This window comes from Pleurodeles waltl, chromosome 4_1, assembly GCF_031143425.1.
Source record: "Pleurodeles waltl isolate 20211129_DDA chromosome 4_1, aPleWal1.hap1.20221129, whole genome shotgun sequence".
Taxonomy (NCBI): domain Eukaryota; kingdom Metazoa; phylum Chordata; class Amphibia; order Caudata; family Salamandridae; genus Pleurodeles; species Pleurodeles waltl.
In genome coordinates this window covers 329783231-329808944 of record NC_090442.1, presented here as the reverse complement: position 1 = coordinate 329808944, position 25714 = coordinate 329783231, and the positions used below count along the sequence as shown (strand labels likewise).

Below are 25714 nucleotides of genomic sequence, written 5' to 3'. Positions count from 1 at the left end.
ACTGGTAATAATAAATAATTGAAATGGGTATATATTTGTTTTTGTTAAGTTGCCTAATAATTATGCACAGTAATAGTCACCTGCACACACAGATATCCCCCTAACATAGCTAAAACTAAAAACATACTACAAACTACTTCCAAAAATATTCAGCTTTGATATTAATGAGTTTTTTGGGTTCATTGAGAACATGGTTGTTGTTCAATAATAAAATTAATCCTCAAAAATACTACTTGCCTAATAATTCTGCACTCCCTGTATGTATTAGAAGTGCGCACTGACTGATTTACTGACATTAGCTCAACTAGGCCTTTACTTTAACATGAGATGTATTTGGCAGTGCTCTGCATGTTTCCTCTTTTGCAGGCGCACATTTGTGATTTTAGTCAAAGAAAGGAGTATTGTGCATTAGAGATAAAGAGGCCTGAGAAGAGAAATCTTGACAAAGACTGGCTGATTTAATGAGAAGAAGGAGCCTCCTATTCCTTGTGTATCTGGAACAAAGATGCTCATGGTTAACCTGGTCGTTTGCGTTCTGTGGGATGGGAAAGTCAACCAATGTTGCAGATGCCCCTTGGGAGAAAAGAGAAATAATTGGGTTTTTGGTCACATGTTTAGAGATATGGAGGCTGCTGCAACTTTCCACTTTGTTAGTGTTCACCCTGTTGGAGTTACAGCAGATTGCTTTGGATTTTGAGGGGTACAGCCCTCTCTGCTTTCCCTTGCCCTTCAAATGTGTAGTTTTATGATAACACTGATTTCCCTTTTAGAACACTTCTAACCGAGTCTTTAGGATGCAATACCTACCTTGCTTCATTCCCAAATCCTTTGAGAGTTTATTCTGTACTTTCCCATTTTAGTTTAGAACCTGAATTAGATAAGCTTAGATCTATTCCAGGTTAGGAGGAGGAATCTGAATTCTGTTTAGAAATGTCAATTTTTGGTTTCTTAGTAGCTATAACTCTGGGACTGTATTTTCTGTATGCCTTATGCTACTGAGATTGAATTTATTTTGGCATTTCAGCTTGCTGGTTCCGATTAGGTATCTTTAAGATTTAATTTTGATGTGCCTATACTGGATTGATTATTAATTTGTAATAAACCTACGAAACTTTCCATATTGATTCCGGGCCCTCATTGTGTGGCCAAATGGGGTTCACAAAACTTTAAAGTGCAATCCTATTACTAACTCCTTAGCAGCCCCGGTCAGCTATCTAGACCCATCAGACAGAAACTGCCTTCCACGGGAGCAGTTACACACCTAAGAACAGTCTAAAAATGGATGGGGATTTAGATCATGTTTTTTTCAAATCAGTAGACCACTTCAAAGCGTAAAACGAACTTGGCTACGTGCTTCATTGTTGCAAGAAAGTACTATTCAGATGTGCAATAGCAATTCATTCGACCACAGGATTGCTTAGATATGAAGCAAACTTATTCAAGACCAGCCATGAAACAGATTTGGTGCAAACTATTGAAGTAAAGAACAATACAGAACCATAAAAAGGATGGGAGTAAGAACATCGAACGCTCACTCTACTTCCAAACTATATTTAATGATCAACAAGAGAGCCTGCTGCCTATGACCTGATAGACCCGTTAACCTGTTAAAAAGGTCCTCCTATTTAGATATATGAGGACCCTCAATCACTAACATCGATTAGGGGCATGCTTCATGGTAGGGTTCCCAACAAACACGTCTAATACACCTAGGAGTGCTGCAATACGCAAACAAACAAAGCATAAACCGGAACACTGAAGAGGATTACAAAATAATGAGCCAGCATATTAAAAGCCAAAGTTTTCCCTGAAAGAGGACACAAGCCATTCAAATGATGCAAAAAAATGTTTATGCAAATCACATGCATCATTTCCAAAGGAGTCTGACGGCAGGTCCCATCAGTATAATCTTTCCATGTCCGTCGGGATTAAATCGGATAAATTAAACATGCACTGGCAAAGCCAACACCTCATGTTATCGATCTACAGGCATTGCCAATGTGTTTTGATGATGGTCTGCAGGATCAGCAAAAAGCAACAGCATCTCAGAAAAAGAAGCACGTCATGTTACTCCCTAGGTTTGCACATGATTGATGACGTGTCAACATGCATGCATGCATGATCCTAGGGAATGGCACAAGTTTAATTACTATTATTTTTTTATTAAACAGATGTAAGATGGGTGGCACCACTTGGATCAATAAATAAAAAAATGCACTTCTGTACTTTGAAGGGAAGAGTCCCTGCACTTCTCAGCATTGCTACAATTAAATGGGAGAGTTCCAGCTCTTCTAGGGACACACAGGTACTCTAAATGATGAGTACCAAAACTTTTATATTTCAATTTAAAGCAGTGGAGCAATAAAGGAGTAGCAGTGGAAGCAATGGAGAGTGGGTGAAGGAGCATAGGAGACGCTTGATGCTGGGCCCGGTAAGGCTTTAAAAAAAATAAAAAAATAAAAGCCAAGGTAGGCTGAGGCCTGGGGAAAGGAATAAAGTAGCAACTTGGAGTGGAGCAGCAGTGTTTTGGGGGATGAAGCAGTACATGAGGGAGAGATCTGGAACACTCATGCATGCTCATGGATAATGAGAAAAAAAGGTTCCCTGAACGGGAGCCATTGAAGTACAAGTCAACCAATCAAAAGCATGATGAAGAGGCAATGCTTGCAGGAAGGGAGACACACAAAAAGGAGGAAGAAAACCTATAGAATATGAAACAAGCAAACAAGTGACATGGAAGACAATCAATTAAAAAAATTAAAAAAACTTCAGGAAGGCTCTAAACTCTCTGTACATTTTAGTAAGGTCCAAAGGAGGCGAGGCCTAATGACACAAACACAAGTAACCTTTGTTTCATCAGGCAAGAATGTGGATTTTTCCCACTTGTTTAGACAACCTGCGCTAACTGATCCCAACATCACTCCCATTATCCTTGTGCAGTAAAACGAAGTCCCCAAAGAAAATGTTTATCAATGCCTTTAAATCGTTTACCACTAAAATAAACTGATGTAGAAAATGTTAATACCTAAAATCGCTTTCAGAATTTTATGCCGCATATTTTACTTTGGCTAGGACAGTCACACACTGACACATTACATAAGCTTTATTTTAGGCTTCTCTCCACGTAAGACCGTTTATGGGCATGGTAGCCAACTACTTAATGAATCAAATACTGCAATCACGCCAGTGTACCTATTAGCATTAAAAACCTGTCTTTTCAGAGGAGCAAACGTCAGATTTACAAATCAAAGCCAAACCCCAATTCATCTATAGACATAGAAAAATCAACAGTGCCTCTCTAGGATTGCGCTATCATGCCTGATCTTGGAAATTCTAATTGCGCACTGAAAGCCAGGTTTACCACACACCGAAGTCTCTGCATATACTCTCTATTGTGAAACTTAGAATTAATTACAGCGAATGCCTTTCAGTACACACCAGGGATAAGTTACGTTGCTCAGGAATGTCATCTGCTTTAGAAAAGGAAAAACTTGCATTGGGCCCTCTTACTAGGTTTACCCAAGTCTCAAAATGGCCTTTGCCACCATACAATAAAAGGGTATCATCTTGGCATAGTCGAGGTATTGTAGTGTTAAACCAATGATAATGATGTAATGAGACAACAAAGATCAGAGTAGGCCACCCTTCAAGCACTAAGGGCTGTCACCTCACACCCAGTACAGCTTGCTAATAACTTCCCAGTGGATCCCCATATTGCAAGAGCTATGATTTCTACGGCTGGCCCACCACATAAGTCTCGTTCTAGTTGTTCCACATTTACCGATTACCTTATAAAAGAGGACTATCTGCTGCTGTACATTTCTAGCCCTTGTTGCTGGTAATACACTTTGCAGGGTCATTTGTGGAAACTATAATATTTCCAGTAGTCATCACGTCGCTGTTCCACTTCATATTTTGCGTCAGTGTCTGTAATTGTCAAAAACGGTAGGGCGCAAGAAAGATATGCTATTTCATCAACTATTATTCTACCAATCACTGTTTATTTTCCCCAATATTGGTGGCTTGCCCACAAATGGGTGAACCCATACAAGACCCATCTGCCCTCTTTGCCCCACCATGTTGGTCTCTCCAGACTGATTAAGCAGTGCACTGCCCATTTTGAAAGTCACACAGTCCTTAAGAAACTAAAAATCAATAAGAAAATGCACCAACAGGTATGAAAATTCACGTCACTGTGTGCAATGTAGGAGGCTTGTGTGACAAAAAGCAAATTCAAATACGTGAGCCATTTGAAACAGTGATCAAAGATATGAAAGCTCTTAAGGTGAATGGGTCACATCAGCCATAAAGCGCAGAGCTCCTTTCAGCCCTACTTATAAACTACAGAGCCCGATTAACTTCCCAAAACACAATCATTTAATATACCAGCTACTTTTGCCACAGAGGATTGCCGTCAGTGTTGGCAACAACCAACCGAGAATAAGATGAAAAATATCTCATACATTAGCATTGACAAGGAACATCATGCTGCACTCGCAGGTTCAAAATTTGACTAAGACAATACATTGTATGGACAGTTGTCTGCCTTCCCAACGAATAGATCAACAGATGGAAAAGGTCCCAAAAATATGACTGGCCATAGAATCAATGGAAACATAGTACACCCAGATATGCAGCAAGCAAGGGTCCACTCAAAGCCAAAAATATAACATTTGTACCACCCCTTTAAATGCGTTCCAGTTCACCACGCCCAGCCAAAAAAAAAAAAAAAAAAAAAAAAAAAAGGGCCACGCACCAAAATGGCCTCTCATCTTAGCAAACCACCACCATCATCATAGTATCTAATTATCCTAGCAAGTTTAAAAAATAAAATAAAAAGTACTACCCCTAATACGACGGTCTACCCATGACCATCACCCAGTGATTATATTTTCCTAGAGACAATGGACTCCTGTTCAGTGCACCTTTGCTCCAGAGCTAGGTTTGTGCTCTGCCAAAATCAGCACAATTACAGATCATGCAGCTCAATAAACAATTTACATCATTATGGGTCATTTAATTTATTTTTGGGAATTTATAATGCTGTAACATCACCTCGAAGAACAAAAGTAGACTTGGAACACTCTGCATATGTCATTTTAAGAAGTTTACATCTATCCTGATTTGAGAAAAATCTCTAAATCCCTCGTCCTTTTCCTGCCCTATTGTAAAAATTAACTTATTATTCAATTGGCTCCTAGAATGTTGTTACTCCTGGTGAATATATCCAAAGACTGAGGTGGGCTGATCCAGTGTCCCATGCTATAGTGATTGGAAGAAAAGGTCTTGGCGAACAGCTAAAATTAGAAAAAAGAAAATTGGGACCCATGCTGGGGTTGTTCCCCGAGACCAACTAGAGTTGTACACAACAAAGCCTTTATGACTCCAACCAAGCAGGTGGGATATCCTCAAGGTGCCCTGAAAAAAAATGAATATATTCATATTCCTCTGTCAAGCGGGAGCCAAGAATAAAGGGGGGGGGGGGGGGGGAGGGGTCCCAAAACACAAACGACCCATGCTTTTTTCCATAGACTTCTTTAGACAGGGTTTCTGTAAAAACTGCAGAATGAAATTATAACCAAATTTAGTAGGAAGCTAGATCTTGGTACGCAGCTTATGCTTTGGTGTTACTCTGTTCAGTAGTTTTTGAGAAATGAAAGTTAAAAAAAATACAGATATCTGGACGGTTGGGTGAGCAAGAGTCTTGAATGACTCTCCCAGGAGCACCAATTCAAAAGCACAGCATTCTGATTGGACCAAGGGGCTTTATTTCCTTTGCTCATCTACCTCCCACAGAAGTCAGCGATCAGACTGGCTGCCGGTAACATGAGAAAAATGTTGCTGCCAGCCATCACAAAACTTTGGACACACAATATATTTACACAGACATGACATATCTATATTTATGAGGACCGGCCACTGACAGTAATGAAGAGCGTATTTACTATTCTAACTCCATGCGCAATTTGATAGTAGGGAAGGTTATAAAGCGGAACGAGGAAAATATAACTGCACTAGTTATTTGATACACATACTCGAAACTACTTAAACACACTATGGGGACCAGTCCTCACAAGGACAGTGTTGGTCTTGAACTGACAGCATTTACCCAGGCTATGAGGTCCAGACCGGTCCTCACAGCGCGAGACAGACAGAGAGAGACACCACCCCCCTTAGTAGAAGAAAGTGGGCCCAGCTACCATTTGTGTTGCGCCGAATGGTCTAAAAAAAAAAAAAGGTGACACTGGGGTTCACCCTGCGGCATCAGTGTATGGTGGGTGCCCTGGATGGACATTAGGGCACCCACCTTCACTTAACACAGGACCCAAGAGATGGGGTCCCCAGGGCCGAAAACAGCTTGGGGAGGGAGGCTCCATGCCCCCCTTAAGAAAAGTAGGGGCCCTGGGGAATGATGTCCCCAGGGTCTTTTAAAGGTTTGGGAGGGAAGGTTGAATGCATAGCCCCCTGTTTTTTTTTAAATATATTAAGTTCCCGGGGATGTTGTCCTCAGGGCCCAATAAGGCTCTGTGAGAGGTGCACATGTCCCCACCCCCCCACCCCGCCTCCTTTAACTAAAAAGAAAAAAAAAAAAAAAAAAAAAACACTCTGGGGGATGGGGCCTCCAGGGCCTAATAAGACTAGAGGAAGGGGGCTGTGAAGCCCCTCCACCCCGAGGTTTCTGTATGTTTCAGCCTGGGGGTAGCTCCCCATGACCAATAATGGATTTGGGGGGGGGGGGGGGGGGGGGGGGGGGGGAGAGAGATGGAGTGTGGCTTCTCTCCCTTTTTTTTTCTTCCTGTTGAAGGCCATAGGGATGGGGTCCCAAGGCCGACAATGGCTCATGAAGGGTGTGTGTCACGCACCCTCCTTCACCTTTAAAATATTCAAGGCCCAGTGGGATAGGGTCCCCAGGGACTTTAAAGGGCTTGGGGTGGGGAGGACACCATCTTCTCCTTTCAAATAAAAATACAATTAACAAAAAAAGCCCTAGGGGATGGGGTCTCCAGGGCCTAAAGAGACTTGGGGAGGGGGGGGCGCTTGTGTTTGAGCTGCGATGGGGTCCTTGGGGCCCAAAGGCCATCTTGTGCTGTGCACGGCTAAGGATTGGCAGCCTGTAAAGGGGGTGGAAGGGTGTTGGCTGCTTCCGGGAGGGTTGGCCACAGGGGCTGGCTGCAGGACAGACCCTGTTACACACTCCCAACCACGTGTGCCCAAAAGCCATGGATGGCAGGAGTTGGCTTAAAATATGGCACTTAAATATTGCTTTACGTTAAAGAATAGAAATTCGCTGAGAAAACCAAAAGGTTAAAGTAATGTTGTAGTTTTGTGAAAGATCCGTTTAAAAAAAAAAAAAAGCCTTAAAAATTCACTGAGGGAAAAAAAAAAAAAAAAAAAAAAGTTGAAGTAACATAGGTGAACCTTTCCGCATCATCCTTCATGTTATATAAAATAAAAAATAAAAATAAAAACAAACACACAAATTGATCAGTTATAGTTAGCAAAGCAAACTACAACTTGTATCCCCAACTTGCACTGCTAATGACCTCACATATAGGTTATGTACTCGGACATCATTTATAACCTCACTGATGACATCATCCAAAGAGTGTAAGGTTTTTTTTTTTTTTTTATACTTTACATAGTGGCGGGTAGCTACCATTTGTACATAATGTCGGCAGTGTTTTTAGACTCGATCACTAGTTTTTTGGTAAACAATGAGGAATAAAATACAGAGACCAGTTCTGCACCCAATTTTGCTCACGTTTTGTTTTGACTCCTACTACGTAGCTTTGTATGCACAAATTCCACCAGGTCTCACCCTACAGGAAAATACCTGCCAAAAACTAAGAACAAGGAGTATTAGCCATGATGGTTTGGAGCGACACCGGTCTCAAATGTTTAAAAGGGCCTTTTCATGACAGCATAATTCATTGTCAGCTTCGAATGCTCACCACACTACTTGCCCTGTCCACAATCTTAATTTCCACAATGAACCCCTTTGTCGGAGGGTTCTGCAATAAGCTGTACAACACCATAAAAATTACATTTACAAAAAAAAAAAATATCACTTCTAGATGAAATAATTTATTGTACTTTGCAGACTTGAAAATCATAATAGTTGCTTTATGAAAAATCTTTGCACTTATATTAAACAGCTTTAGTTTCTTGCTACAACTAAAGATGTGCTCTTTGAATGTTAAAAATCAAATGCGTTGGAGACTTAGAATGCTGCAGAGGCAGCACTTGTCTCCCATGGCACGAAATGCTGTGCTGGTTCGTATGAACGTGCTCTTTTGTTCGGGCGGCTAATGATGTCAGCACTAGCGTGAAACACCCAGGCGGGCACTTAGATACCAACAACCCAGAATGCTATAGACGAGGGATGTAAACAATCCTGGCCCAAGCACCCTGCCAATACCCTCCCTACAACGTAATGTCTTCCTAGCAAAACACACTTTAATTACGTTTGGCGTAGCCTACGACGGCTTTGGTTTTATGTACTTGCCACTAAAAAGAGACAAACGTGCAATGCAACAGGTTTCGCATTTGCTCGAGTTAGAGCTATTAGTGTCAACTCCTAAGCGAGCGTGATCGTGCTATGTAAAACCCAGAAAGATCGCACTGCGTGGAAGTAAAAAAAAAAAATATAAAGCCTTGTATGTTTTCCGGAGCTAGCCGGTGCGGTCGAGGTGGGCTAATCCCCGAAAAAGGCATGAAGTATGCATGCCTTTCACCAATGAAATCAAGCAAATTTTATAAGGCAAGCGCACAAACCAAACAAACAGATGGGCATGATTAAAAGCCCACAGAGATTACACCAGGGACAGAGCGCTTTGCTCACCGTAAAAATGAGGTATGTTTAGAAGTCTGGCCTGGCTTATAGTGGGTACCTTGTGGTACTTACACCTTGTGCCAGGTCCAGTTATCCCTTATTAGTAGAATAGTGGTGTTTCTAGCAGCTTAGGCGGATAGAAGGTAGCTATAGCAAAGCAGCTTAGGCTGAACTAGGAGACAGGCAAAGCTCCTACTATACCACTTATATCATATAGCACTATATCCCAAGAAAGCACAATACTCAGAGTTACTAAAAATAAAAGGTACTTTATTTTAGTGACAATATGCCAAAAGTATCTCAGAGGATACCCTCCCTCAGGAGGTAAGTAATATACACAAATTATATGTACACAACCCAAAATCAGGTAAGTAACAGTAAGAAAAGTAGTGCAAACAATGTAGAATCACAATAGGATGCAATAGGTAGAAATAGGCCTAGGGGCAACACAAACCATATACTCCAAAAGTGGAATGCGAACCACAAATGGACCCCAGGCCTAGTGTAGGTTGTAGAGGGTCGCTGGTGTCAGAAAACACTAAGGGTGTCCAGGATACCCCACCCCAAGACCCTGAAAAGTAGGAGTAGAGTTACCCTACTACCCCAGAAAGACAGTAAAGTTGAGACAGGGGATTCTGCAAGAACAGCAACTGCCAGCAAAACACTGAAGACGGATTCCTGGACCTGAGGACCTGTAAAGGAAGGGGACCAAGTCCAAGAGTCTCGCAAGTGTTCGGGGGGGCAGGAGCCCACTAAACCCCGGATGAAGGTGCAAAAGGGCTGCCTTTGGGTGGAAGGAGCTGAGGATTCTGCAACAACGGAAGGTGCCAGGAACTTCTCCTTTGGTCAGAAGATGTCCCATGGCGTGCTGGAGGATGCAGAGTTGTTTCCACGCAGAAAGATCGCAAACAAGCCTTGCTAGCTGCAAGACTCCCATCTGAGGATTTTGGGTGCTGTTGGGGCCCAGGAAGAACCAGGAGGTCGCCCCTTGGAGGAGGAGACAAAGGGGGTGCTCAGAAACTCAGAGCCCCCGCAGAAGCAGGCAGCACTCGCAGAAGTACCGGAACAGGCACTTAGAAGATCTGAGGACAGCGGTCGACTCAGAGTCACAAAGGAGGGTCCCACGATGTCGGAGTCCAACTCAGCGAGTTGGGCAATGCAGGACGGAGTGCTGGGAACCTGGGCTAGGCTGTGCACAAAGGAAGTCTTAGAAAAGTACACAGAAGCCCGAGCAGCTGCAGTTCACGCAGTACACAGGATTACCTCCACCAAATTTGGACAGAAGGGCCACTGGACTGTGGGAGACACTTGGACACAGCTCCTGTGTTCCAGGGACCACGCTCGTCAGAATGAGAGGGGACCCAGGCTGGGGGATCCCTGAACCGGTGTAGACTGGCTTAAGCAGAGAGGGCACCATCTGTGCCCATCAAAGCATTTCCAGAGGCTGGGGGAGGCTACTCCTCCCCAGCCCTTCACACCTATTTCCAAAGGGAGAGGGTGTAACACCCTCTCTCAGAGGAAATTCTTTGTTCTGCCTTCCTGGGACCGGGCTTCCCAGGCCCCAGGGGGGCAGAAACATGTCTGAGGGGTAGGCAGCAGCTGCAGTGGAGACCCCGGAAAGCAAGTTTGGCAGTACCCAGGTTCTATGCTAGAGACCCGGGGATACATGGAATTGTCCCCCCAATACCAGAATGGTATTGAGGTGACAATTCCATGATCCTACACTTGTTACATGGCCATGTTCAGAGTTACCGTGGTGATGCTACATAAAAGGTATTGACCTATATGTAGTGCACGCGTGCAATTGTGTCCCTGCACTCACAAAGTCCGGGGAATTTGCCCTTAATGTGGGGGCACCTTGGCTAGTGCTAGGGTGCCCACACACTAAGTAACTTGGCACCTAACCTTCACCAAGTGAGGGTTAGACATATAGGTGACTTATAAGTTACTTATGTGCAGTGAAAAATGGCTGTGAAATAACGTGGACGTTATTTCACTCCGGTTGCAGTGGCACTCCTGTGTAAGAATTGTCTGCGCTCCCTATGGGTGGCAAAAGAACTGCTGCAGCCCATAGGGATCTCCTGGAACCCCAATACCCTGGGTACCTAGGTACTATATACAAGGGAATTAGAAGGGTGTTCCAGTGTGCCAATGAGAATTGGTAAAATTAGTCACTAGCCTGCAGTGACAATTTTAAAGGCAGAGAGAGCATAAACACTGAGGTTCTGGTTAGCAGAGCCTCAGTGATACAGTTAAGCACCACACAGGGAACACATACAGGGCATACATTATGAGCACTGGGGTCCTGATTAGCAGGATCCCAGTGACACATAGGCAAAAACAAACATACATACAGTAAAAATGGGGGTAACATGCCAGGCAAGATGGTACTTTCCTACAGTATGTCCCTGTAAAATGCCAAAACTGTTTTTCTGATTCAAGCCTGCCTGTTCCTGAAAGCTGGGAAGATGGTGATTTTAGCACAGCAAACCCTTTTTTGATGCCATTTTCAGGGAGGGGAAAAAAAAAAAAAAATAACACATGCTTTCTTCTGCAGCACTTTTCCCCCATTTTTCCAAATAGAACAAAAAAATATATATGTTGTTGTGTATTTGGGCTAATTTCTTGGTCTCCTCCAGGGGGACCCGCAAACTCTGGGTATCTTTAGAATGCTTAAGGCGTTTTGAAAAAAAAAGAAAAGAAAAAAAAGACACAAATTTGGCATGGGTAGCTTATGTGGACAAAAAGTTGAGGTCCTAAGTGCGAACTACCCCAAATAGCCAAATAAAAGTCTCAACACCGGAGGGGGAAAAGGCCTGCCAGTGGAGGGGTTAACCTTAGTTTTTCTACCCAGTGAACTATCTATATCTATCTATCTATCTATCTATATATATATAAAATGACCTAGTGGCACTTGCCACTAGGTAGTTAATTAGGACCATGTTTCCATAGTAAAAGTGTTTTTTTGACTTGCCTATATCTTACGCATCGTCTGATGAATCTTCATGAAATTTTCAAAAAAAAGTGGCCAGGTGATTCTTGTTGTGCACAAAGTTTCAGGATGATCTGTCAAGCGGGGACAGAGTAAAAGGGGTGTCAAAAACAGTTGTGTTTCCCATGTTACTTCCCATAGGCCCTTTAGACACTACAGCCGAAACCACTGAGCAGAATAACACCACATTTGGCAGGAGGTAGCTGTTGGTACTCATTACGCTTTCACTGGAGTAAATCAGTTCATTAGTTTTGGAGATATTAAAGAGCAAATACATTTGTATTTCTAGGGTTGCGGATCCTTCTTGAAAAAAAGATGAGCTTGTGCAGGGAAATGCACATCTCTGATTGGCTGCAACACTTCAAACCAGGAAGTGTTAGTAGCCATCTTGGACTCTGCTTCAATATAAATATATTCATATTTATCGACTTCAAGCACCAGCAGAGAACGTCAATCAACAGTTTGGGGGGCAAAATCTACTGTGACAAATGCAGCTTTACCAGAGCAGCTCCGCTGCACACTGGCATCATCTAGAGAGTGCAAACACTGGCCCTATCAAAAGGCGCAGATTGACAGAATGACTTTGAATGCAGGCATTGAAGCCCACTTATAATGCGGGCATCAAGTGCCCTTTCCATTCGTTATGGCTCCTAACTTCCAGATATGGGCACATATGCCAGTTCTCCAATTATTACCAGTGATTTTTTTTCTAACACACACACACTTTCATACCAATGATGGGGGAAAACTAAAAGAAATTTAGCATGCCACACCGCGGCTCTAGGACCATCACTCTTGCTTTAAAAATATTACAGAAATTTACGAGTCTTAAAAATATAGCTGCCAAAAGAATTTACAGTCCAACTTTCCATTGTACTTCAAAACCCAGCTATTATTTTTAGAGCACATTTACGCAACCCGTCTGCCTAGTGGTTTACCCTCTCTCAAATTACAGATCTGCAACAGATGGAAGCTCTCTTGATGTCGACTTCTAGCACCACTCCCATTTTATAAAGTAAACTCTTGCTTGGGTAAACACAGGCAAAAGGCACTACACACCACCTCAAGGTATGAACTCTTCAGTCAGTGTCCAACCTCGAATCAGTATTAGCTAGCTGAACATGTAACACACATTTTTAGTTCCTAATGCAAAGATTCTCTACGGTTTAACTACTCCTATTGTAGGTCTGGTGTTAACCAAGGTCTTTTGATTTTGCAAAAATAATCTCTGTAATATTCTTTTAGTCGGCCCTTTTCATCCATTGGTCTATTATTGCGCATTCACGTTTTTCTCTGACCCACACCAGCTTCCAGCATGAAGCAGTAGGCCAGCCTACTTCAGCCCTGATTAACGTCACCGTTTGTGACGGCATTCTGCCCTTTCATCAGGATCACATCCACAAAGTACTTCCTTCCAGTGCCAGGGGAGTTTATGGCACTATGTGCTTTTTGAGATCAAACAATAGGTTTGCTTTTAGCCAATTTATTTTTGGACGAGGGCCAGCAAGCTTTCCCAACAACCTAAATCACAACAAAACAATATGTAGCTTTGCCAATGCTCATTTCCTTTTGTTTTGCCTCAGAGTTTGCCAAACGTAAGCAAGAATTTACAACTTTGATGGTGCTTCACCTCCAACACGGAGGACCACAACACCAATCTACATTTAGGCACCAGTTATCTCGTCCTGATGCTGTGGCCCCTTTTATAGGCTAACAGGTCTCACAAGGCAGGGAAATGTATATAAGAGGATGTCAAAGCGATCAGACAGCTGCTGTCCTTTAAAGGATATTCCATCATTCACTGCTTAGGCATGCAGTAGCTTTACTGGCAAAATGGTCTCAAATTATTCTTAATAAGCAGGACCTTACTGATGGGTTTACAATGTATTTTAAAACACCAGTAAGGTTTTGCAACGTTCCCTTCTCAAAATGAATGAAGTTTACCATTCCCCACTCCCCCCCCCCCTTTTGCAGAAATCATTTTTACCTCGGTGAGAGAGGTTTCACATTTACTGAGCCACGTCAAGCTGATAAATATATGCGGAATTTTAGCAGCCAAGTTTACTCCTTGCAACTTGAATATATCTTTTGCAGAGCCCTTCTACGCTCTTTGCAGAATGGTATGCATTTATGGTGGTGATGGGGGGGGGGTGGGGTTTAAGGCACAATTGTGTACTATTTCGTGCAAAGCTCTCTTATTGCATTACTGCAAAAATATCATGTATCAATCAAAAGAGGTCAGAAAATCGTGGTTTTTGTACGCTTCTGGCAAAGCAAACTGCTTGCACACAATCAGTATTAGCCTCTTCTTTGCAGAATGATCACGACTAGAACTATCAAAGATGTGATTTTTCAAAGCTCTGCATCTTGCTTCATTCTATCGCCAGGCTCGTGATGATTCTTGTTGTGCACATATTACTTAAAGCTGAACCAGAATAAGATGATCATAGACTGACAATCATCAAAAAGAATACCAGTACAGTAGATCACCAGATACAGGCCCAAGGCAAAATCTTGGAAGCACAGGTACATTGGATGGCAGAAGGCTACAAATTACAGGTTACAAGGACTAGCTAAATTGAACTGAGTTTGTGAACAGCGATGATATCCAAAGAATGTCCTGGCGCTGATGGAGAAGAGCAACTGCAAGTCACGGTTACTCCTGTTGACAAAGTCAGGTTTTCCACTTCTTCATAGTGATATGTGGGCAATTTATGTTCTTCGTGGTAATGGGTAAGGAATTCCAATATTTGGTAGCCAAGTTTGAAAAGGAGCAATCCCCAATGTAGCTGGCTTTAAGCACGGCATCACCACCCAACTGACCAAGGTAGAGCATAGTGAGCAGAAGAACAATAAATACGTACGAGTCTGAGATATGGATGTTCGGAGTTGTGAAGAGCCATATGAGCTAGGGAAAGAGCTTTAGGAGGACCGAATATTTACAAACCAGAAACCTATAAGAGACCTTGAATTAAGGGGCTACAGACAGAGGGAGGAAGGCTCAAGGTAAAACGCGGAGCTACATTTGAAATAATCTGCAAAATGTAAAGGAGATATTGGCATGCCAGTGTAAAGAGGGTTCCTGTAACCATGTTAGTAACTGATTAGAGATTGTACTACTGTTTAATGTGGAGATAGACGGATAAAAGGACTAACTTCCCTTAAAATCCTAAGCACCAAAAAGCACGTGATAGCGACGTGACTGTCTTGAGCACAAAGGCAAGCTGAACTCAAATAAGAAGCGTAATTTTTTTGTTGAGATTACAGCGGCTTGTATAGGTTCAAGATCAGTACACCACCAAAGTGACAACCAGACAGAAGCCTGCCTTTGAAAGAGAAGGCGGTCAGCCATCAATCAGTCATAAGATCACAATTTGCATGCTTAAATACTTAAAAAGTACAATCTTCAGCTGAGTAGCCTGGAATACAAAAATCAATCCTCAGGATAGATTGGCTATAAAACTATTAAAAATGTAATAATAAAGTTAAGAGTTGGACATAATTGCCATCCAAGACCTCCAGCTAGCTAGTGAAAACTAGCTTCCTATCAGGGTTTGTCTAATTTCCAGTCAACACTGTCCCTAATCAATACAGCTGCCCTAAAAAATATTGGAAGCCATTAAACGTTTGGGGAGGAGTGGGCGGGCGTTCACTGTCAACTGCTTCAGAAAAGCTCATGGCGCCTGCTGGATCATGTTTACTAATTTTTTCAGTATGTCGCTGCTTAGAATGATATCCAGTGTGTGGTCATGACCCCTACAACCTGATGAATGATGGCGCCCAGTTTAGATGCAGATAGGACGCCGACTTACACAGTTTACTCTGCCCCCTATCAGAGGTAGTTTTTTTTTGTTTTGTTTTTTAAAGTACCTGATAACTGATGCACCTTATGTGTGGTCATGCTGTGACCTTACTGCCGTGAGGAGTTCTCTTTCTTGTGATAAGGAGTATAAGATCCTTTTGATAATATGAACACTTTTAAATAAAAGTTGCAGTTTTTTCCATGATCTCCTCATTATGTGGGGTTGTTTGTTACCAAGATAATAACTGAAAATTATTTTGGGAAAGTGTTCATGTTAGCAGTTATAGGAACAGTAAACTGGTTATTACAGCTGGCCCATTAAGTGTGAACACTTTACAACACAAGGCACACCTGTTGGTATTTCATCACCATTAATACTGGTTGTAAGATCTTTTGTGAAAGTGGCCACAGTACGATTATGATCTGATCATAGTTTAGTTACTTTATAGCCACCTATTTTAAGAGATTGCTCATAATGTGACTGGGCATAACAAAGGCAAGAAAAGCTGATGCAGGGTGACACCCGGCTTACATGCAGATAGTACTCCGATTTATAAATGTTACTACACCACTGCATTAGTGGGGTATAGTTTGGTAGCCTTATATTAAAAATAGGTAACAGCAATTGTATGGAGAATAATTGGCAATGTTACAACCAGTATGGGAAGAAGGTTATGCCATATGCTGTGAGCTCCAATTAGTTGTACACTGAAGGGTGATGTGAAGAACTACCCACACATATTGGGGATAAGACAGAATTACACATGGAACACACTCAAATGGAGTAGCACCTGCCAACCCACGACACGCTGGCATGTCTCATAAGATGTAATTTACTTTGATGTCCTGTAGCGATTAATTTACAATGGGCATGGTAATTTTGTTATGGGATATTCACAGCTGGCGCATAAGATTACTGTTGAGTTAAATCAACAGTTTAGACTACTTTTTCGAATCACGGTATTGTATGTTATTATATATTGGTTGACAAAATGCATGTTTTTGTTTCAGGGTTCAAAAGGGAGGTAACAATTATTGACAGCTTGCCACTAGGAAATACAAAAGTGTGCATTGTCATGAGATACCTAGCAATTGGCATTGAATAAAAAATAAAAAATAAAAATAAAAAAAAAAGAAGAAGAGAAGAGCTCCCATTAAGGGATATCTGGATGTAGCATATGGTTTAATTTACTGTTATTTACTCAGATTACACGTGGAATGGGACATATCGCAAATGTCAACTGTTAGGAGATATCAAGTGAAATATAATAATTCCGTCTAGTTGCTACTGATGGTAAGAAAATATATTATCTTTATTACTGCTCTAGCGAAGTCATGAATGTATTAAGACTTACTGATTTTAACCTATTTTACTAGTCGGATATTGACCCCTTTGCTGTGCCTATCAGGCTTTTATTTGCCTCTGTGTGTACATGAAGTAGTATGACTTTTTGAGAGAAAATATGCACCATGATTTGTGAACTAATGATGTTGTAATTCAGTGGATGTGTGTTGCTCGGCGAGGTGGCATTATCACAACCGCATTTCTGGTGGTGTCACATGAAGTATCTTGTTAAAAAAAAAAAAAAAAAAAAAGAAACAAAGAGGTTCCTTGATCTGCGGACTAATGTAATTGTGAAAACTGGTGGACGTGCATTGCTTCACGAGGCGGTTTTTATCTCACCTGGAGTTCAGACTGTGCTATTAGCAGTCAGTTTTTAACCTTTGTACATTTTTTATAATGTTTAAGTAAATAGTTTCCTGTATAGGTGTAATATTTAACTACTTTTCACACGTATTGAAGTCCTGGAGAAGTTCGGATGAAGCGAATTGCATGGGCTACTGTTTTGTGCATGCTACAGTCCAGCTGATCCCCATTTCAAATAAAGAGATGGTTTGGCGGAATGCAGCGCAGTTTCATGTGTACCTTTTCTGTCACAAGTATGCAATTACTGCGACACAGACATGACTGTAGGAGGTGCTGAATCACACTGCCCTGAGTGAGCCGGGGGGTTGTGGTTAATCGCTCTGATCTGGGCACCCCAAGCTACACTAGTCGCAAATCTTGATTGTAAGGTGGCAGTGATGTGTGCCGCTCATGTGAGCACCCTAAACACTTTTTGTGAATCATTTGCTAGGTTCAGAAAAACAGACCTGCTATATTTTTAATCACTGCTGAAATTAAACCAAGTTGCAAAAATGTACTTTGAGGCAGGATAAAATATTGTGCAGAAAAAGAAAAAAAGATAGTCTCGTTCTATAGTGTGCCCGGACGCCCCAATAAAGTGAGTTTTAACCTTGAAGCACCTAGTTATGAATTCATCACACACAAACTTTGCACAAGTGAAATCCCCCAATGCACAGCCTGGGTGATCCTCACATGGTGCAGTCATCTTGCCGTTTTGCCTCTCACCCTTCAAAACATATAGGGCCATATGTACGAACACATTTTCCGCATTGACACAGAATGGGAAAAACCCTTTGCTATATATGGCCCATAGTACCTAATCTGAACTATTAGTTCTCATCGAGAAAGAAGATCAGCAACTCCTACTACTTCCCTTAGGGTCCAAACAAGTAAAGGTGATAGGTAATCAGCAAATGAATCACGGTGCAGTCCTGCAACAAACTGCAGAAGTGAGCACACCCAATGCTTCTGCACAACAGAATCCAGGAGGGTATTGCTGCTACCCTAAATAAAGGAACACCAGGAAGTTATGGTAAAAACTTGGTTTGTGTGTGCACAAGTGTCACCGCTAATGGGGGGAAAAATATCCATCATGGCATGTGTACCAGGGAAATGGAGACGTTCCCTCCAGAGGGTCTATGGAAATAATGATATTGAATCTTCCCTTCCTATTAGTAGTCATGTGTTTGACCTGTGTCCAGTTAAATGGTGAATTAAATCAGAGTTAACAGGCCCTAGTTTCCATCAGAATAAATGTGTAGCATGAGTAATGGCGGTTAATGCTCCTACATCACAAAGCTATCGCCAAACATATCAGTTAGCAATAAGAGGTTACTTGCCTACATTTATTTTCTCAGAATCGAACTGGAACCATTTCAATAGCTGCAGGAGGTAATCTTCTGAATACTTATTACATCCCTATAGCAAACAAAGTACTACTCAAGGACCAGCTACTCGCGTGCAATCTAACTGCCAAGGTTCTGTACAACTACCAAGTTCATGAAATCGGTCAGGTATGGCTTGTTTGCTTTCTATTTCACTGTAGGGATACTATTCGATAAAAGTAAAATCTGTGATCATCTATCTTAACATAATGGAAATGCTGAATCGGGAACCCAGTCATTGGTTTAAGTTCCCAAAATTCGTTCAACATAAATATTAGGGTAGAGACACTATTGACATTTTAATTCTCTAACCATCAGTGAAGATATGGCCTCGGAGAGATACCAAAATCTACTTGTCCATGACCAACTAAAGTGGACAAACATACTCAAATGCCTCCAACCAAAACAAATCAGAATTCAAACTTGGACTTAATTGCCATGTACCATTGGACCACAATGAACGACTGGAATATCATTTTTATTATTTTTTACTGCACCATGACTGGTTTCCAGACTCTAGAAAATAGAAACAACTTGCCAGATTAAGGATTGGTGAGGTTCCCGCTATAGAAATATCATACATACATAATTTGCTACCATTAATACTCAGATCAATGCAGAACGACTGCTGAAGCCGTTATGTGGGTGGTGGAATGCCTTGATGCAAAGGGAGGGGGCCATACCCACCAATTTTTAAATCTCGTTTTACCTGGTGTCTATTGGGCTTTCTGCTCTCCTCAGGAGAGCCGATTAGGGTTAACGCCATCCCACCCCCACATCTAACCTTCAGGAGACAGAAAGATTGCTATAGCAGTTTTGTTTTGGCCAGAATGGACAGCCATAACACCTTTTTTTGCCTAACTTTACACCTGCTTTCTACCCCCAGAAATGGCAGACTGTATACGCCCTTAAATCTGCCCCACTGGAATGGGCATAAAAACTGTTGGGCCCTTTTGTTTTGGGTGCACAGCCTGATGCTGTATCTAGCTGCTTCCTCCCCCACACCCCCAGGTGATCTACTGCGCTTTTTGCTGGCCCCCCCTGAGGAGCAGAAAGCCTGTTCTAATTTATTTCTTTTTTTAAATAGGGGATGCTCCGATCATGCTTAGAGGGCCAATCCCCTGTCCCCGGTTTCTAGTGAGTGGATCCCTGTTGGGACCGGCATGTACCTTACATAGTGACAGATGTGCACCGTGCCCTGAGGACCCAAGCTGCAATATCTGGATCTCTAGTTCTGATTTTTTTTGGCATGGAGGACCATGCGCTACGACATAGGCTTTTCTCACACACTGCGATCTTATTAGACCAGGAGGGGTGGCCAAAGTGGTATCTTCATAGTGGTAAATAGCTGCGGAATTCATAAAGAGTTAAATAGCATGTGTGCAGTAGTGGCAGCATACTTTGTCTTTGTAATATAGATCGGTAGTGTGAACAGGACTTTGTACCTGTGTAACTGCAGTGGGGCCTATTGGCCCACGTCTGTAAAATTCAGTTGCTACATGTTTAACTCACCCTCGGCCCACATCACGTGAGCATGTGGTGCTGGACAGTGCAACTGTGTTTGTGCTGTGATGTATATGTGCCTGTGAGTGGTACAATAATACAAGGAGGCCTGCAAGTTCCATATTGGAGACTCAGGGCCTCAGTGAGGCATGTGGAGGAATCCTCCTAGACAGATTTGTGGATAGCCACATTCATGAGAGCTGGGTGGGACAAACACTGAAGGAAGGGAGAGCTAGGCTCTCCTGTGCACTTCACAGGGGCTTCTTGATTCTGGAGAGGTCTGTGGTCAGTGAGGACAGGGCACACCTCAGGAAGAGGCTGGGACAGGTAAGAACAACACTGGAGAGACAAGGGATTATATTGAGCAGGGCTGGGCCCCTGCAATGCTTTGTTAGGCATATATGAGTGAGAATGACATTCAGGGGTGATCCTCAAGGCAACACCCCCCCCAACCCCCCCCAGGCCTGCTGCTGGGAAGCTTTCAAGGTTGGAGTCCCACCTGTTGGGATGATCTACTTCCTGGATGAAGAGCGAGCACTTCAAATGAAGTAACAACTACCACAAATTTCAAAGAGAAATCTAAATAGCATTTTTGTCTAGAAATAAATGCTAAAAAGGAGCAGCTAGAGTCCCCAAACTATCAACTGCCAAGCAGTCATCTCGGGCTGTAAGTCGATGTGGAGATGCTCAGAACGACTTCTGTCTATTAGTCCTCAGCCCTGGGAAAAAGGTCTGCTAGTCTCCCTGCTGGGGGAAGGGCCATTACTCGGGGGAATCAAGAGCTCTTGCTCTGAATCCTGTTGGTGTGACTGTGGGTCAGCAGGGCCTGCTGTGAAGAGCAAGAGTCGCGCCAAAGCACTGACCAGTGCATCAGAGCCAGAGTATCTGCCCAATACCTCCTGTTGGGATCAGAGTACCTTACTGCATCATCAGAGGAATGTCACGGACATCCAGTCGCATTCCCAGCAACAAATGGGACTACAGCTATTCACCAGCTTCCGTTCCAGTCTACCGCAACACCAGACTGCTGAATGCTCCTTCGGTCTTCCATATTGCCACATCAGTGGGAAGGACTGAACGCCAGGCTGCAAAGCCTTGCAGGAAAGATATATATTTTTTTGGGGGGGATGGGGGGGAAGGGGCAAGGGGGGAGAAAATTGCTCCAACTAATAGCGCTACTTCACTGGGACACTGATTTCTAAAAAGCCATTGTGGGACATAGACAATAACTAACACCAGTAGACAGGGGAGTGGTACTCAGGACCTTGCCCGGACAGCACTAGTAAGTCTTGTAAGTACTGTATATTGTTTGTGTGCCCCCCGCATATCACTCTGTCTGTATACAAATATTGTTTTTGTAGTGGTGGCTGCCACTGAACAGGGGTGGCCGGTGGGACAGGACGCGAAGGGACAGGGGGTGGGGCGGTATTTTAAATAAATAAATGTTAAAATAAAAACCAAAAAGCACTTACCTTTGAGGGGAGGCGCGTTTGGCTCTCCTTCATTCTCTTCCTCTTCCCTGCTGCACAGGCTCACAGCCACGTGGTGACTTTTCTGAGCGGCCTGCTTCGTCACTCTGACGTGAAATGGGAGCCTGGGCATGTTCTTTACCCAGCTGTGCTGTACAGCCAGGCAGAGAACATGCAAAGTGTGCATGTTTTTTTGGCCGGCCAAACAGACATGAGAACTTTGTGTGCACATAGCCCTCCTCCAGACCCCTCCCTCCAGCCCAGCCCCGCCCCACCCCGCACTGAAAGGAAAAATAAAATGATAATAACAGTATATGCTATGATCATTTTATTTTTTCCTTTTTGGGAAATCCAGCGGAATGGCGCTCTTCGCTGCCCCGGTGTTTGTCATGAGAGAGAGAAACGGTCTGAACATACATTTATTAAGGGTGTTGAATGTATTTTGAGTCTTGTTCATGTGTCCATCTTGCATTAGTTCTGTGACCTACCCCAGAGAAGCTTAGGAATGCTCGACCGATACTACCACTGAAAGTGAAATGTCAAAGGGTCAATATCTAGCCTAATTACTCAGTACCCATAGTAGGCTGCCCGCGGGACATCAGGAGTAAAAAGGCCTCAATCCCCACAGTTGGGCCCAGTATCTCCTGCTTGCCCCGTGGCACTCTGGAAGGGCATCCAACAATCCTTTCTTAGGGATTGTGGAACTTGATGTTTGTAGGACATCCTGGTAAGAAAACGTAGTGGGATCCATGCACATCACATAAAAATAGTCTCTTCTGGGTGTCAAGTTTTTAAGGAATGTCTGGAGTTGAAAGGTTTCCTTTGGTGCGATTGAACCCTGGCCCAATTACTATTATATTGCCAGAATGGGTGAATTTGAAGGGAAACATCTGGATACCTCGTTATTGTGTTTTGGAGCCTCTCCTGACAAAGACAATAGTCCCAGCCACTCAAGTGGGGGTATCATTATTATAAAACATGAGACTACAGAGTAGAAGAACATGTTATTATTTTAATTGAATCTTGTGACTAGAACAGTGTGACTGACGTGACTTTATATTACTTTTGTTAATTCGCAATTGGTGCACAAAATTACAGTTAAAAACGTTCTCACCAATTGACTAGGTTCTTCTCATTTCTAAACTTAGTTTGAGAAAGCAATAAATAATCTACACAAATGACACCTTTATGGTTTCTGAATTGTTTATTTTACAGAAATGCATTGCTTTCCAGGACCACCGTGGTGTCCCAACATAAACTGCAAGTAACTACAAACCAACCACTGCCCAATGGGGAGAGAAAAAACAAAACAAAACAAAAAAAAAAAACACACACACTTATAAACTCGCAAAAACAGATGATCAGCGGAGTGGGATGGGGTTCTCAGCACTTAATGGCCAATCACCCTAGGTGGACCTAAACGCATTTGGTGTTGCAACCGGACTGCTCCTTCAGAGTCGCTGTACTGTCAGCTAATCCCATTGACATGCAATTATGCACCAGTGCTGGGCAATTTTCCACGATTGACACTTGTATTAGATGACCGACAGAAATTGCCCCTTTGGCACAAGTCTTTGGTACAAATATCAAGCCCAAAACTGCCTTGGAATTAGTTCAGCACAGTTCCAATGTGTGCCCTTTAGTCTAACATCTAAAAGCGTAACTATGTAAAATATTAAAGTCAAATTGTTTTCCTTTACAATATAGATACATATTTCAACAAGCTAACTAACGGTTTTAAAAACAATCCCACTATGGGGCCTCGATTAAACAACGAAGTCAGTTTACTGGAAATCGGTTCAGTCGGAGAACGTGCACAAACCAGAAACCTGTAGCGCACAGAGAAGGGGGAGTGAGCGAGGACTATCTGATTGGCTTTTTGTAAGAACTGCAGATGTGTGGGAGGGCCCCGAGAGGGAAAAAAAAAAACCGCAGAGTGGGAAAGAAAAATGGGGGATCAAGTGAGGGTGTGGCAGAGGATGCGGTACGGAGTAAAAAGTGACATTTTAGAGGTGACAGAGAGAGGCCTGCAGGTAACAAACTAATTACCGCTCTAATGTTACCGTAGTCGTTTTCAAATTAGAAACAGTTGTGTGGGTTCAATATTTCGACGCAGCAGAAAAGCTAAGTGGTGTTTTTGACAAAAGCAAACTTTTCCTCACATGCAGATAAAGTCAAATGCCACCTGTCCCGTTGCTTGTTACACTCGCTCTTTTACCATGGCGAACCAGCAAGTCAAAATCTTGTAGTTGTACATATTAAAACCTGAGAAAGTACACCTCCTAACCTACCGCACATTAAAACTCAAGAAGGCGCAACACGATGAGGCGCAGCTGTTTTTTTTTTTTTTGTTCTACTTTTTAACCAAACCATGTAACCTTTCGTATGAGTCCAACTCAGCATCAGATAAGGGCGGTACATTCACTATGCCCAGTAGATCCAATAACTAGATACCATTTGGCCTCGTAAACGAAAACAAGCAAGCTTGCAATGTGGTGAAACAGTGGCCTGCACATCTCGCCATCAAAAACAACTTCATTTCGTGTCGAGAATCGTCAAGCTGCTCTCCTAAGACAAACACGGGCAGTGTACTTACGAATAAAAAGCGACCCAGGCCACCATATTGTAAAAATATACTCACCCAAAAGAGAAAGTTAAACCCAAAGAGAAGGTATTTTATGCACTTCGATGCTCCATGGACTGCCATTTTCGACACTAGATTAGTTTTTCACTCCAGACAGAGATCCGCATTTGTTTTTGTGGAGTTCGACAGTTCGAGTTTCCCCAGACACACAAAATAGGTTCTTCCCCCACTGATGCAAACGCCACTAACTACTGCAGATCAAAACAGAGCAGCACACACACTGCTCCGCGCCCAGATGTTCTGCATAGAAAGGAGGGAGTGTCTATTTCTGTCGACTGGGGCGAGCTAACTAGCCCATTCTGTTTATCCTCCCCTCGCTGGCTCGCTATGCTGTCAGTCTCCACCTCCCCCTCTACACCCAGGACACTGTGGGCATTGTTTAATTCCCAGCAGCTTATAAAGCGGCGAAACATAGAATTTCACTGATTACGAGGACTGTCGGATCCACCCACGGTGCCCACGCGTAATGAAACAGACCAGTTTGCACAGGCTCCTGCCAGTGCCTCCATACCTATTAACCATCGATTTTCATCGATGGTGCTTACAAAGGATCCCAAATGTTCATGTGTGTCTGCGAATTCCAAAGGAAATTTGAGTGTGATCCAAAATAACATTGGCAGAGTACAGGCTGTTACGTAAAACAGATGTTAAAAGGCGCGCACACACGATTTGATTGGGGGGGGGAAAAAAAAAACACATCTGGAGGTAAACTAGAGCTCCTAAGCAAGAATTTGCCGCAAGCAGTGCTTAATTTGTGCTTGTCATTTCCGGTGCTGAGCACCGACACTTATTTTTGAGGGCCGGGGCTTATCTTCTGCCTCAAGCATTTGCTGCGAGCAAAAGACATATTTGGGAACGACGGAAGAAGAGAAAAACGAAAAAGCGTCACGAAGGGAGAAAGCAGAAAGCTGCCAGTTAGCTGAAGGGGCACGGAGTGGCTTTAAATGGATGGAAGAGGCCCGATGTGGCTTCAGGATTACACTGCCTCAATATTCCGTGCTCGCACATTTAAATGCAGCAGCTGTGTGTTTAAGAGGAGGGCTTTGGGCACCGGCACGTTTATATTTACAATCAATCAATCAATTTATAAAGGGCGCTATGTACCCGTTAGGGTTTCAAGGTGCTGGGGGGGGGGGGGGGGGGCAGCTGCTATCGGTCGAAGAGCCATGTCTTGAGGAGTCTCCTGAAGGTGAGGAGGTCCTGGGTCTGGCGCAGGGAGGTCGGGAGTGAGTTCCAGGTCTTGGCGGCGAGGTAGGAGAAGGATCTGCCGCCGGAGGTCTTGCGTTGGATTCGGGGAACGATGGCGAGGGAGAGTTTAGCAGAGCGGAGTTGGCAGGAGGGGACGTAGAAGTTGAGTCTGTTGTTCAGGTAGGCAGGTCCGGTGTCGTGTAGTGCTTTG

At 43.1% G+C, this 25714-nt stretch overlaps 1 protein-coding gene across 2 annotated transcripts in view; it reads right to left on the bottom strand.

Annotated features, from left to right (window-relative positions):
* Window positions 1–25714, bottom strand: part of CD9 (CD9 molecule) — a 239894-nt gene that overhangs the window by 181247 nt on the left and 32933 nt on the right. Inside the window, exon 1 of one of the 2 annotated variants that reach the window (XM_069228442.1) lies at window positions 24313–24557. The exons of the other annotated variant lie outside the window; for it this stretch is intronic. Within the exon in view, the coding sequence (XP_069084543.1) occupies window positions 24313–24378 (66 nt within the window). The 5' untranslated portion in view covers window positions 24379–24557. Of the gene's footprint in view, window positions 1–24312; window positions 24558–25714 lie in introns of those variants that run through there. 2 annotated transcript variants of the gene reach the window in all.